At 48.2% G+C, this 14,946-nt stretch overlaps 1 protein-coding gene across 1 annotated transcript in view; it reads right to left on the bottom strand.

Annotated features, from left to right (window-relative positions):
• Positions 1-14,946, bottom strand: part of LOC147116046 (uncharacterized) — a 487,956-nt gene that overhangs the window by 450,532 nt on the left and 22,478 nt on the right. Inside the window, exon 3 of the mRNA XM_085990760.1 lies at positions 1,672-1,816. Coding sequence (XP_085846886.1) covers positions 1,672-1,816 — 145 coding nt within the window. The remainder of the gene's footprint in view (positions 1-1,671; positions 1,817-14,946) is intronic.

The following is a 14,946-nucleotide window of genomic DNA, read 5'->3' as shown; positions in this document are numbered from 1 at the left end:
TTTAAACCCTATTTTTAAAAAAATTATTTTTTTCAAAAAATTGATTAATTGTTTAAAACATTTAAAAAAACTTATTTATAGTTATTATAATCAGTGGGATGTTTTTTTAAATGTTATTTAAAGTTAAAGTAGTGTTTTGGCAGCCCATACTTTTCATGAGTTTCCCCTCCCCTGATTGGCTGCACAGTGCTCACCTGATCCCAGCCGGCACATCGCACTAACTACGCCGCTGGATCAGGTAAGCACAACGCGCCAACAGCTGAACCGGGCCTGTGGCAGGAAATGCAAGCAGGCCCGGGCTTCAGATGTCGGCGCGCAGAGTGAGTGCAGATCGGGGGCTTGCACGCGCGGCAAGCCCCCGATCCTAATTTCAGGGCCAATCTTTTGAAGCTGAAACTGTTGAAAACTCAACCAAATGACTTTAGACTTTCTTCACGTCTTCCTCTGCTCAAAACCAGCCTTGGTTGGGAGACATCAAGAGGTTTGGTGGTTCCCAGTGTAGGGAGGAGGGAGATGAGAAATCTGAAGGGGAATGTCATGCCTGGTCAATCTAGTTTTTGTCTGACAGACAATGGCCTGGAAGGAAATTGTGTGGCTGCCCTCTCGGCTGCACGTCAAGGCGGCGGGGATGAAGTAAGAAAGGAACAAAAGCACAAAATAAGAAGGGACATGTTCCTAAAAATTTTTTAAATTTGTTTATGGGATGTGGGCATCGCTGGCAAGGCCAACATTTATTGCCTAATTGCCCTTGAGAAAAGTCCCATAAAATAGATTGAAACCTTTCCAAATACCCCCATAAAATAAAGAGGCCAAACTTAATCAGATACCCCCAGAAAATAAAGAGGGTAGCTGCACCCAAACGCCCTATACAATAGGATGGGGGCAAGCTTATCAAAATACCCCACAAAATAAGGGGAGGAAATTAACCCTCCCCCCATAAAATAACTGGGATACTCTTAAGCAAGTATCTTAATATATTCATCATAATAATAAAGCTGTTACTGGACTAAATGCATATGGATTCCATTATTTAAACTATCCAACATTTTATTGCACCAATGGAGGACTATGACCATATTAATGGGAGTTCATACCAGTGGGCCAACAGAAGGAGGTTCGGCCCAAGTAATACAAACAAATTGTCTCGCTAAATTGAACAATAATCTAAACAGGAGTTAATCCTGTGAAGTTGGGTGTTTAGTAACTGAATCCATGACAAGAATGTCCGGATGAAGCGAAAATAAATTAAGATGCAGCACTTATAATCCATATGTGTCAGAGATGGTTAGCATTAGGTAAACCACCAATAGCGCTGTATAGTCACTCTACTCAGAGTGGCCTCTCAAGGTCTCAGATGCTGACACTTATAACTAAATGTTGTCACCATTATTATTATTGACTCCCAGGGGTCATTCTAACTTCCTGTCAAGGTGGCATAAATCTAGGAGATAAATTCTGTGAATTTCACCGTATTGCAATCCTCATGTGGCCATGACAACCACACAAGTATTATATTCTAATCTCTGAAAAGTGCCTTCCCTCTCACTTTATGCCCTTTATTTGTTTTGTTCTCACACTCTGTACCACATACCTTGCTGAGAGTCTCAGTCAGCCCTCCCTTCTCATTCCATGCTCTGAATTTCTTGGGTTCTCAAATTCCATACCACATACCTTGCTGAGAGCCTCAGCCAGGCCTGCCTTCTCATTCTGTAGCACCTCCTTCTCCAGTGTAGCTTTGTTCAAGGCTTCCTTAACAATGATCAACTCTTTTCTCTGAGCCGAGTTCTTCACTTCCATCAGCTCCAATGCCTTCTGCCTATAAGAACATAAATGCTCATATCCAGACTACAGTAAAGAAAGTCACAAGAGGCAAAGCCACTTAATATCCCACTAAATAACGGGGTACTGCTACCTCATCACCCTGGTTTGTCTGGAAAATTAAAATATGGCCCATTTTTACTGAAGAAATGTTTTTTGAACTTAATCACTGAATGACAAGCAAGATACTATATTGAACCCCGCTCCCTCTAAATGTATAGCTTAAAAAAAACCTTGCATTTATATAGTAACTTTCACAACCTCCCAAAGCACTTTACACCCAATTAAGTACTTCTGAAGAGTTGTAATGTAGGAAATGCGCCAATTTGCACACAGCTAAGTCCCACAAACAGCACTGTGATAATGACCAGATAATTGGTTGGTGATGCTAGTTTAGTGATAAATATTGGCCAGGACATCGGGTGAACTCCCATGTTCCTCTTCAAAATAGTGCTATGGGACCTTTTACGTCCACTTGAGAGGGCAAACAGGGCCTCGGTTTAACACCTCATCCGAAAGACAGCTCCTCCGACAGTGCAGCAGTCCCTCAGTACTGCACTGAAGTGCCAGCCTAGATATGTAGCTTACTCTCCTGATGGTCTGGCGATGACTGCATTGCCCAATATAGTACTGAGCCATCAGATCAGGCAGGTCCTAGGTCCCAGTTCTGGTCCCTGCTGAGTTAGCTGATCAGAGGAACACAGTAAAAGTGAGACAACAGGGCTCAGTCCCCTGGGTTAGAGAGGAGGGAACAAAAATCAGCCAAGATCCTGCTCCTGGTTACTATTTGGGAACACTCCTGGAAATGCAAGCACATGATAGCACGTTTAACGAGGTGGTCACACCGCAGGTAAAGAGTGCACAGGCAGACAGGAAATGTGTGACCGCCAGACAGAGTAAAAGAACTAGGAAGGTAGTGCAGGAGTCCCCTGAGTCCATCTCCCTCTCCAACAGATTTTCCATTTTGGATACTAATGGGGAAGATGGGTTCTCAGGGGAATGCAGCAAGAGCCAAGTCCGTGGCACTGAGTGGCTCAGCTGCACAGGAGGGGAGGAAAAAGAGTGGGAGAGCAATAGTGATAGGGGATTCGATCGTAAGGGGAACAGATAGATGTTTCTGTGGCTGCAGACGTGACTCCAGGATGGTATGTTGCCTCCCTGGTGCCAGGGTCAAGGATGTCACTGAACGACTGCAGGGTATTCTGAAGGGGGAGGGCGAACAGTCAGAAGTCGTGGTTCACATTGGTACCAATGACATGGGTAGAAAGAGGGATGAGGTCCTGCAACAAGAATTTAGCTAGGTAGCAGATTAAAAAGCAGGACCTCAAAGGTTGTAATCTCTGGATTACTCCCGGTTCCACGTGCTAGTGAGTATAGGAATAGCAGGATAGAGCAGATGAATGTGTGGCTAAAGGGTTGATGCAGGAGGGAGGGCTTTAGTTTACTGGATCACTGGGTCTGCTTCTGGGGAAGGTGGGACCTGTACAAGTCGGACAGGTAGCACCTGAACCGGAACGGGACCAACATCCTTGCGGGGAGGTTTGCTAGTACTGTTGGTGGGGTTTTAAACTAACTTGGCAGGGGGATTGGATACGGAGTGGAGCTATAGTCGGGGGTGATGTACAGCCAAATATAGAGGAAAAAACAAGTCAGCCTGGAAGGCAGAGCAAATATGTAACGGCACAAGGGAGTATAGCAAGGCTGGATGGCATTTATTTTAATGCAAGGAGTCTTGCGAGTAAGGCAAATGAATTGAAGGTGTTGATGAACACATGGGAGTAGGATATTGTTGCTATCACAGAGACTTGGTTGAGGGAGGGGCAGGACTGGCAGCTCAATATTATGGGGTATAGAATCTTCAGGCGAGACAGAGGGGGGTGTAAAAGAGAAGAGGGTGTCACAATATTAATCAAGGAGTCAATTACTGCTGTAAGGAGGGATGATACCTTAGCAGGTTCCTCTAATGAGGCCATATGGGTAGAACTTAAAAACAAAAAGGGGGCAAGCACTTTGCTGGGAGTGTACTATAGGCCCCCAAACAGTCAGGGGGAGATAGAGGAATGGATATGTAGGCAAATCTCAGAAAAGTGTAGAAATAATAGGGTAATAATAGTAGTGAATTTCAACTGCCCCAATATTAACTGGGATAGTCAGAGTGTGAAAGGCTTAGAGGGTGCAGAATTCTGAAAGTGCATCCAGGAGAGCTTTTTGAGCTAGCATGTAGAAAGTCCCACAAGAGAGGGGGCGGTACTGGATCTAATTCTAGGGAATGTAGCCGGGCAAGTGGTAGATGTGTCAGTAGAAGAGCAGTTTGGTGACAGTGACCATAATTCGGTGAGGTTTAAGGCAGTCATGGAAAAGGACAAAGATGGACCAGAAATAAAGGTTCTAAATTGGGGGAAGGCCGATTTTAATATGATAAGGCAGGATCTGGCCAAAATGGACTGGGATTAGCTACTTGTATGAAAATCCACATCAGAGCAATGGGAGTCTTTCAGAAAGGAAATAGAGAGAGTACAATGCTAACGTGTTCCCGTAAAGGTCAAGGGTGGGACCAACAAGCCCAGGGAACCCTGGATGTCAAGGGATATACAAGAATGGATTAGGAAAAAAAGGGACGCTTTTGGCAGATACAAAGGACTAAAAACAGTGGAAGCCCTAGAGGACTATAAAAAGTGCAGGGGGGTACTTAAAAAAAGAAATTAGGAGAGCGAAGAGGGGGCATGAAAAAGCACCGGCGGGCAAAATAAAGGAAAATCCCAAGGTGTTTTATAAGTATATTAAGGGCAAGAGAATAACCAGGGAAAGAGTAGGGCCCATTAGGGACCAAAGTGGCAATCTGTGTGTGGAGCCGGACGATGTAGGTGAGGTTATAAATGAATATTTTGCATCTGTGTTCACTATGGAGAAGGGTGATGTAGGCATAGAAATCAGGTAGGGGGATTGTGATATAATTGAATAAATAAATATTGAGAGGGAGGAGGTACGAGTGGTTATAGTGGGCTTAAAAGTGGATAAATCCCCAGGCCCTGACGGGATGTATCCCAGGCTGCTGTGTGAGGCAAGAGAGGAGATTGCAGGGGCTCTGACACAAATTTTCAGAACCTCTCTGGCCACAGGGGAGGTGCCAGAGGACTGGAGAACAGCTAACGTAGTACCATTATTCAAGAAGGGTAGTAGGGCTAAACCAGGGAATTGCAGGCCAGTGAGCCTAACATCAGTGGTAGGGAAATTATTGGAAAAAATTCTGAGCGACAGAATTAGTCTCCACTTGGAGAGGCAGGGAATAATCAGGGATAGTGTAGGGGGTTTTGCTACTTGCTTTGGCCAGTCGGTTATGTCTCCGGCTGCCTTATCTCTGAGCGGTTTGAATCGCTCACCCCTTAGTTCTGATCCCTGGACTTATTGGCAGATAGCGATATAAACAAACGAGCAGACCAGTGGTTTGGTACAAAGAAAACCAACATTTATTAACAGAGAAAATAAGATAACAATACTATACAAAAGGATAATATGAATGCAGTACACTTACACTTAACAGGGGAGGAGAAACGGCACATCGAGGGAAAATGGCTAAATTGACAATTCAGCAATCCCCTTAACTCCCACCCTTTACACCTAGCTAGATTATCTTGCGATGGGTCAGAAGTATAATGCACACCAGTCTGAGATGTTGAAAGAAAAGCCTTGCCCCTTTGCCCTGTTGCCTGCTGATGTCACGTGGTCCCGCTGTTGCACAGACTTCACCGTCCAGGTAGAGATACCCCAGTAATTAAAAGGTCTCTGACAGGGTATCCTACCTCGCTGGACGGGCTCTCCTTCGATGGTCTTCTTCCTTGGTTGATGGCGAGGCAAGGCACAGGAGGCGAGGTGAGATGGGGGGGTATAACTAGCCTCACGAGAAGCCATTCGCTCTCTCTTGCCTCGCCTCCTGTGCCCTGCCTCGCCATCAACCAAGGAAGAAGACCATCGAAGGAGAGCCCGTCCAGAGAGGTAGGATACCCTGTCAGAGACCTTTTAATTACTGGGGTATCTCTACCTGGACGGTGAAGTCTGTGCAACAGTGGGACCATGTGACATCGGCAGGCAACAGGGCAAAGGGGCAAGGCTTTTCTTTCAACATCTCAGACCAGTGAGCATTATACTTCTGACCCATCGCAAGATAATCTAGCTAGGTGTAGAGGGTGGGAGTTAAGGGGATTGCTGAATTGTCATTTTAACCATTTTCTCTCGATGTGCCGTTTCTCCTCCCCTGTTAAGTGTAAGTGTACTGCATTCATATCATCCTTTTGTATAGTATTGTTATCTTATTTTTTCTGTTAATAAATTTTGGTTTTCTTTGTACCAAACCACTGGTCTGCTCGTTTGTTTATATCGCTATCTGTCAATAAGTCCGGGGATCAGAACTAAGGGGTGAGCGATCTGAACCGCTCAGAGATAAGGCAGCCGGAGACATTACCGACTGGCCAAAGCAAGTAGCAAAACCCCCTGCAGAATGGCGACCGCGGCAGGACCCAGGCAGCAGTGTGCAATATAGTAGACAGTGGTGCAGACGAAGGAGCCGTAATGGAAAAGAGTTTGTCCGATCATGCGTTTAGAAAGGTGAATATCACCAAGAAGTGGATACTCACCCTATTACAGGCTGAGCGTCCCATAGGTGCAGCCGCCCAGTGGACGGCCAGTAAGCAACATAAGGGGTCAATAGAGAAAGCAGTGTGGCTTATGTGCTACAAGAAACAGGTCCTAGTGTTGGACAGAGTTGTAGCAGCACAGGCTGCCAAGCTTAAGAAATCGGCCCTAGAAATCCAGGACAAGGAGGTAGAGATACAGGATAAGGCTTTATCAGAGGAGAAATTGATAGTGGCGCTTCAGGCGCTAAACCAAGAAAGAGTGCAGACGGCAAAAGAACACCAGGCAAAAATAGAGCGCCTGGAGAGCCGGGTCGCTGAAGTTAAGAATAATACAAGAGCAAAAATAGAGCGCCTGGAATGCCAGACCGCTGAAGTCAAAGGTAGCGCAAGTTACAAGGTGGAGAGTTTGGAGTTCCAGGTCAGAGGGGCAAGAGGTACTGAGATAAGGTTAAAGGACACAATTGCCCACCTAACCCAAGAGATAAGAGAACAGGAGGAGAAGGTTAAAGAAGTAAAGGCAGCATATAGACTGGCTTGCGACCGAGGCTTTGAGGAAGCAGATCATGGCCCCTGTAGGGAAGAGATAGGAACCTTGAGTATGGCTTTAGTGAGGCCTAAGGGGATGATATGCCTTATCAGCCCAAAGGCAGGCCAGTCGGACTTTACCGGCAACCCAAGCAGAATGGTCCCACAGGCAGCGCAAAGAGATGAGCCAGCGAGGGAACCAGAGGTTTCACGGCCACCACCCATAGCTCCGAGCTTTCAGGAGGTCTGGCAGCATAGGGGGGTGGAAGATGAAGTGGTAGGGGAGGTACAGCAGCCCCCGCTAGATAGGCCGGGGCCGGGACCGGTGTACCCCCTCCGACAACAGAGGTACGGCCCTCCCGGCGATGACGACAAACAAGGAGCCGTCCAAAACCAGTTTGTGGTACCGCATGGCACCCAGCAACTCAGGGCCATGGTTAGTCACATCCCTAAGCTCTCCGAAAAGGGAGACCCCTCACTGCATTTTAGAGAGATAGAACAGGCAGCTTGCGTTAATGACTGCGATGACGCAGAGCAAGCCAAGATGCTGCTGTTTTCTCTGGAGGGTAAACTCCTCCAGACCCTATCAGATGAATGTAAGAAGGGGCAGAAGGGATACGATGACTTAAGGGATGAGATATTGGAGGCCATGGGTATGAATGACGGCAGCCCGTTCGCCCGTGTAGAAAGAACGGTACAGCTCCCAGGGGAGTCCCCGCAGATGTTCGCAGACAGACTGTGGCCAGTCTACCGGAGGGCATGCCCGGGAATGCCGGCACGAACATTGATGGACCAAGACCAATTGGCCCACTGGCTCCGTTGTCTAATGACAAACTGCCTGCCCCAAATCCGAGCCTAGGCTGCGGCCTGGTTGACCCCCGTAGCCCCCAGGCCACCGAGGAAACGGTGATCCGACAGCTCACGATAGCATTAAAAAATATAAGGGGTATCGAGATGCCCCAACCCAAGGGGAAAGTCCATGAGGTTAAACCTGGGGGCCAGAATAAGAAAGAGTGGCACCAGGAGGGAAACCATCCCGCCCAGAATAAGTTGAACTGTTACGGGTGCGGGAAGGACGGCCACTGGTGAAAGGATTGTAAGAATCCCTGGAAGGAGAATAAGGGGAGGGATTCACCAGCCCCAGCCCAAAAGGCAGGGCCAGGTATCCTTCCCGCTGCGATCGAGCCACTCCTGGAGTCGATACAGTCCCAACGATCTCTCCTCGTGGCCAGCCAGGGGAAAATAGCTGCCACCACCGGTGTTGTAGTTCCCTCAGCCCCATCTGACTCCCCGCAATGACTGGAGCCCGCGCAGCCTGTCCACCTGTGTGACCTCCGGTATGACGGGTGGAAGAGACCGCTCGTGCAGATGGAGGTAGAGAAGGTTAAAGAGACTTATCTGCTGGATACGGGAGCATCGTGCACCATGATCCACGCAGCTAACCCCACCACCTCACCTCTGTCTAGTGGGGTTCCATACGTCCTATCGGGATTCACAGGCAAGGAACAGGCGGGAGCGTTCTCCAAGCCGCTCTCAATCCGGCTGGGCATGCTCCAGACCAAGTGGACGTGCGTCCTGGTGAGGTGAGAAGCGGAGGGAGGCAAAGGGATCCTAGGGGCCGACTTTATCGTGGGCCACGGGATCCTCGTGGATCTCCGCAATCTTTGCCTCTGGGGAGCCGACACGGGTAAGGAGGGCGGTGTGGTAGTCATCCCAGGAAAGGAAGGGAAGGGGACCCTGAATACTGTGAAGCCGAAAGAGGGTTACAACCTCGGGCTCATGGTTGATGGTGTCCCGAGGGAATTCCAGGCATTCGTGCAAGCCCACCTGGCTGCGTTTGCCACGCACAAACACGACTGCGGGAGGGTCACCGGATCTGAGATCAGAGTAGACGGGGACCCCATGGCCCGCCCCAGAAGCAGTGTAGCTTCCCCCGAGAAGCAGAGGCTGACATGGAAGCAGCCATGTCCTCTTTAGTACAGCAGGGAGTGTAGAGGCCCATAGCCACCCATGTTAATTCTCTGCTTTGGCTGGTTAAGAAACCGGACAATTCATGGAGAGCCACGGTGGACTATCGGGTGCTCAACAGCAATATCCCCGCATGTGCCCCCACAGTGGCAGCAGTTGCCAACCTCATCGGAAGTATTCCAGCATCTGCGACCACGTTCACGGTGCTGGATATTTCAAATGGATTTTGGTCCATCCCTTTAAGGCGGGAGGACCAGTACAAATTTGCCTTTACTTTTAAAGGGCAACAGTACACTTGGAACTGCTTGCCACAGGGCTTTCACAACAGCCCCAGCATCTCCCACCAGTGTATGGCAGATAGTTTAAAAGAATTTAGTCAGCTAACCCAGTTAGTGCAGTATGTGGATGACCTGCTCTTGTTTACCAACTCAGTCGGGGAGCACGGCCCGCTGCTGGCCGAACTGCTGGAGCTTCTACAGTGTAAGGGGTTCAAAGTGAACCCGAAAAAGGCGCAGATCGGCCAGCGGGAAGTTAAATTCCTGGGCCTGACCGTCCGCGCCGGAGAGAGAGCAATAGACAAGGCGAGGAGGGAAGCGGTCCAAGAGCTACCGGTCCCCAACACAGTGAGAGGTGTGAGGTCATTCCTAGGGTTAACGGGGTACTGCAGAGACTTCATTGAAGACTATGCAGCCACAGCAGCCCCTCTGCTCCGACTCCTACACAAGGGATTGGAGTGGTGTTGCGATGAGGGGTGCCAGGCAGCATTTGTCCAGCTCAAGGGGACCTGCAGGCCGCACCAGCCCTGGGAGCCATCGATGGGGGGAAGGAGTTCTTCTTGGAGGTAGCGGCCAGCGGGGATAGTCTCAGTGCTGTGCTGCTCCAGGAGCGGCATGGCAGGCTAAGACCCGTGGTCTACTCCTCCAGAGTACTCACTGATGTGGAGAGGAGCTACTCAATTTGCGAACGGCACCTTTTGGCCACGTATTGGGCTGTGAAAAGATCCTCGATCTTCACAGGCACCTCTCCCATCACCCTCCTCACACATCACACACCCACCCAGATGCTACTGGACAGGGGGATTAAAGATGGGACAGTCAGCAGTGCCTGCATTGCGCGCTGGACCTTCCTCCTCTCGCAGATGGATCTGAAGGTGAGGGGACTTTGCGAGTACAAAGCTCGCGGCCAATATGGTATATCCTGGAACAGCCCATCAGTGTTCCATAGAAGGGGTATGGGAGGTAAACATAGGTTTACGGGCAGGGATACATCCCACAGGCCGCGAGATCTATGTAGACGGTTCCAGCATGGTATCTGCTGGCGAACGACTCATGGGGTGTGGAGTTTACGACCCAACGGCAAACATTGCCCTGGCGATCAAACTCCCCAGTACCATGAGCGCTCAGCAGGCGGAGCTGTCCGCGGTGGTGTACGTCGTGACCCACCCCGAAATCTTCCCTACCCCGTACACGATTTGCTCGGACAGCATGTTCACTTGCAATTCGTGCACGGAATACCTGGCCATTTGGTCTCACCGCGGGTATACCTCTGCCGACGGGAGACCCTTAGTAGTAAAACCCCTGCTGGAGAAAATCCTGGCAGCCGTGGGGGAGGAAGGCGAGATCTTCATCCACAAAGTGAAGGCCCACTCCTCCACAGAGCCCCGCGGCCAGGGTAACCAGCAAGCTGACATGCTGGCCAAGGAGGCTGCCCGCACCGGCACTTTCTGGGACCCCTATGGGTCCGGGCCCGTGGCGGCAGTTAGAGGCAGGGATGGGACCCAGAGGAGCTTAGGAGTAGCATTAGCCCCGGATCTTAAAATGGTCCAAGCCCAGGACCCTGTCCTGAAAACCAGCATCAGCGCAGTGAGCGAGGGTAGGAGCATAGAAGGCCCTTATGGCGCAGCGGCCCTCTCCATAAGGGAAGGCATGCTGTTCAAAGAAGAACAGTGGGTAGTACCCCAGCAGCACCAGAGGGAGTTCCTTCAACTGGCCCATGAGGGTCCGGGAGCGGGACACCCCGGGCCTGAGACCACCTGGCAATGGGTGGAACAGGCGGGATGGTGGCCGGGACTCCGGGAAGACGTCCGCGAGTTCTGTGCTAGCTGTCTTGTGTGCGCTGCAAACAACCCCGACACCCACAGAAGATGGTGCCCATGGGACACATTAGGAGGGTAATTAAATAGAATGGAGCAGGTGATGTGTTACTGTTGCAAGATGTGGGAGCCAGTGAACCCCATTGAGGCTCACAGTGATTACGTCTGTGACAAGTGTCTGCTGCTAGAGGAACTCCAGCTCCGTGTTGATGAGCTGGAGTCTGAGCTTCAGACACTGTGACACATCAGGGAGGGGGAGAAGTACCTGGACTCTGTGTAGCAGGAGGTGGTCACACCTATGAAGTTAAGTAATTCAGATATAGCCCATGGTCAGGGACAGGACGGTGTGACTACGAGTGAGGCAGGTACGGGGATCCAGGAGGTAGAGCTGGAGGAGCCGCAGCCCTTGCTCTTGAGCAACAGGTTCGAGGTTCTTACTCCCTGTGGGGACAGGAGCAGGGATTGCATGGAGGATGAGCAACCTGGCCACAGCACCGTGGAATGGGGGGCCATTCAAGAGGGGGGAGTAAATAGAAATGTTGCAGTGGTAGGGGATAGTATTATTAGGGGGATAGATAGAGTTCTCTGCAGCCGAGAGCGAGAGTCCCGAAGGCTGTGTTGCCTACCCGGTGCCAGGGTTAAGGACATCTCCTCTGGGCTGGAAAGAAACTTGCAGTGGGAGGGGGTGGATCCAGTTGTCGTGGTCCATGTTGGTACAAATGACGTAGATAGGACTAGGAAGCCGGTTCTGTTAAAGGAGTATGAGCAACTAGGGGTCAAATTAAAAAACAGAACCTCAAGGGTAATAATCCTGAGCCACGAGCGAATTTGGCTATGACAAATAAAATTAGAGAGTTAAATGCATGGCTCAAAGACTGGTGTGGGAGAAATGGGTTTTGCTTCCTGGGACACTGGCACCAGTACTGGAGCAGGAGGGAGCTGTTCTGTTGGGATGGGCTTCACTTGGCCAGTGCTGGGACTAGAGTCCTGGCGGATCATATAACTAGGGCTGTCGAGAGGGCTTTAAACTAACTAGTGGGGGGGAGGTTCCTAGAGAGCAAATAATAAAAATGACAACAGAGAAAGTCATAGACTTAGGTAGCAGTGGGGAAATTAAAAACCAGAGTGTGTCAGGAAGGGGCAGAAGGTATGGAGTAAAAGGTAAAGTAATAAAAAGGGCAAAAGCAGGAACTAAGTGTCACAAAACATATTTGAAAGTTCTCTATCTGAATGCACGTAGCATTCGTAACAAAATAGACGAGTTAATGGCACAAATAATTAAATATGGGTATGATCTTGTGGCCATTACAGAAACATGGCTGCAGGGTGACAATGCCTGGGAATTAAACATACCAGGTTATTTAACGATCAGGGAGGACAGGCAGGAAGGAAGGGGAGGTGGGGTGGCTATGTTAATAAAGGAAGGAATCACTGTAATACAGAGAAATGATATTGGGTCAAAAGATCAGGATAATGAAACAGTTTGGGTGGAGGTAAGGAATAATAAGGGGAAAAAAACACTAGTGGGCGTAGTCTATAGGCCTCCGAACAGTTGCAACTCTGTTGGACGGAGTATCAATCAGGAAATAGTTGAGGCTTGTAATAAGGGAACATCTATAATTATGGGGGATTTTAACTATCATATTAATAGGACAAATCAAATTGGGCAGGGCTGCCTTGAGGATGAGTTCATTGAGTGTATTAGGGATGGGTTTCTTGAGCAGTATGTAACTGAACCGACCAGGGGGCAAGCAACCTTAGATCTGGTCCTGTGTAACGAGACAGGATTAATTAAAAATGTCCTAGTAAAGGATCCCCTTGGAATGAGTGACCATAACATGGTTGAATTCCATATTCAATTAGAGGGTGAGAAGGTTGGACCTCAAACGAGCATGCTAAGCTTGAATAAAGGAGACTATGAAGGTATGAGAGCGGAATTGAGTAGGGTGGATTGGGAAAATAGATTAAAGGGTAAGACGATACATGATCAGTGGTGTACATTTAAGGAGTTATTTTACAACTTCCAAAAAAATATATATTCCACTGAGAAGAAAAGGGTGTAAAAGAAAAGACAGCCATCCGTGGCTAAGTAAAGAAATTAAGGATAGTATTCGACTAAAAACAAGGGCATATAAGGTAGCCAAATCTAGTGGGAGGATAGAGGATTGGGAAAACTTTAAAAGACAGCAAAAAGTAACAAAAAGATTGATTAAGAAATGGAAGATAGATTATGAAAGTAAACTAGCAAAAAATATAAAAACAGATAGTAAGAGTTTTTATAGTTATATAAAAGAAAAAGGGTGGCTAAAGTAAATGTTGGTCCCTTAGAGGATGACATCGGGAAATTAATGGTGGGAAATATGGAGATGGCAAAAACACTGAATGAATATTTTGTATCAGTCTTTACAGTAGAAGACACTAAGAATATCCCAACACTGGACAAACAGGGGGCTATGGGGGGGGAGGAGCTAAACACAATCAAAATCACTAAGGAAGTGGTACTCGGTAAAATAATGGGACTCAAGGCAGATAAATCACCTGGACCTGATGGCTTACATCCTAGGGTCTTGAGGGAAGTGGCGGTAGGGATTGTGGATGCATTGGTAATAATTTTCCAAAACTCCCTGGACTCGGCAAAGGTCCCGGCAGACTGGAAAACTGCAAATGTAACACCCTTATTTAAAAAGGGCAGTAGACAGAAGGCTGGAAACTATAGACCGGTTAGCCTAACATCTGTGGTAGGTAAAATATTGGAGTCCATTATTAAGGAGACAGTAACAGGACATTTGGATAATCATAATTTAATAGGACAAAGTCAGCATGGTTTTATGAAGGGGAAGTCATGTTTGACAAATTTGCTGGAGTTCTTTGAGGAAGTAACATATAGGGTGGATAAAGGGGAACCAGTGGACGTAGTGTATTTAGACTTCCAAAAGGCATTTGACAAGGTGCCACACCAAAGATTATTGCTTAAGATAAAAAATCACGGGATTGGGGGTAATATTCTGGCATGGATAGAGGATTGGCTATCTAACAGAAAGCAGAGAGTTGGGATAAATGGTTCATTCTCGGACTGGCAATCAGTAACTAGTGGTGTTCCACAGGGGTCAGTGCTGGGCCCCCAACTCTTTACAATCTATATTAATGATTTGGAGGAGGGGACCGAGCGTAACATATCAAAGTTTGCAGATGATACTAAGGTGGGAGGGAAAGTAGTGAGTGAGGAGGACATAAAAAACCTGCAAGGGGACATAGACAGGCTAAGTAAGTGGGCAGAGATTTGGCAGATGGAATACAATACTGGAAAGTGTGAGGTTATGCATTTTGGCAGGAAAAATCGTAGAGCAAGTTATTATCTTAATGGCAAGAAACTGGAAAGTACTGAAGTACAAACGGATCTGGGGGTCCTGGTGCACGAAACTCAAAAGGTTAGTATGCAGGTGCAGCAAGTGATTAAGAAGGCCAATGGAATGTTGGCTTTCATTGCTAGGGGGATAGAATATAAAAATAGGGAGGTATTGCTTCAGTTGTACAAGGTATTGGTGAGACCGCACCTGGAATACTGCATACAGTTTTGGTGTCCATACTTAAGAAAAGACATACTTGCTCTCGAGTCAGTACAAAGAAGGTTCACTCGGTTAATCCCGGGGATGAGGGGATGGACATATGAGGAGAGGTTGAGTAGTTTGGGACTCTACTCATTGGAGTTCAGAAGAATGAGAGGCGATCTTATTGAAACATATAAGATTGTGAAGGGGTTGGATCGGGTGGATGCGGGGACGATGTTCCCGATGATGGGTGAAACTAGAACTAGGGGGCATAGTCTTAGAATAAGGGGCTGCTCTTTCAAAACTGAGATGAGGAGGAACTACTTCACTCAGAGGGTGGTAGGTCCATGGAATATGCTACCCC

The sequence above is a fragment of the Somniosus microcephalus genome, chromosome 6 (genome assembly GCF_052327205.1).
Source record: "Somniosus microcephalus isolate GS21.2 chromosome 6, FLI_Smic_1.0, whole genome shotgun sequence".
Lineage (NCBI taxonomy): Eukaryota > Metazoa > Chordata > Chondrichthyes > Squaliformes > Somniosidae > Somniosus > Somniosus microcephalus.
Note: the sequence above shows the minus strand (reverse complement) of the source record. Positions and strands in the feature narration are given on the sequence as shown.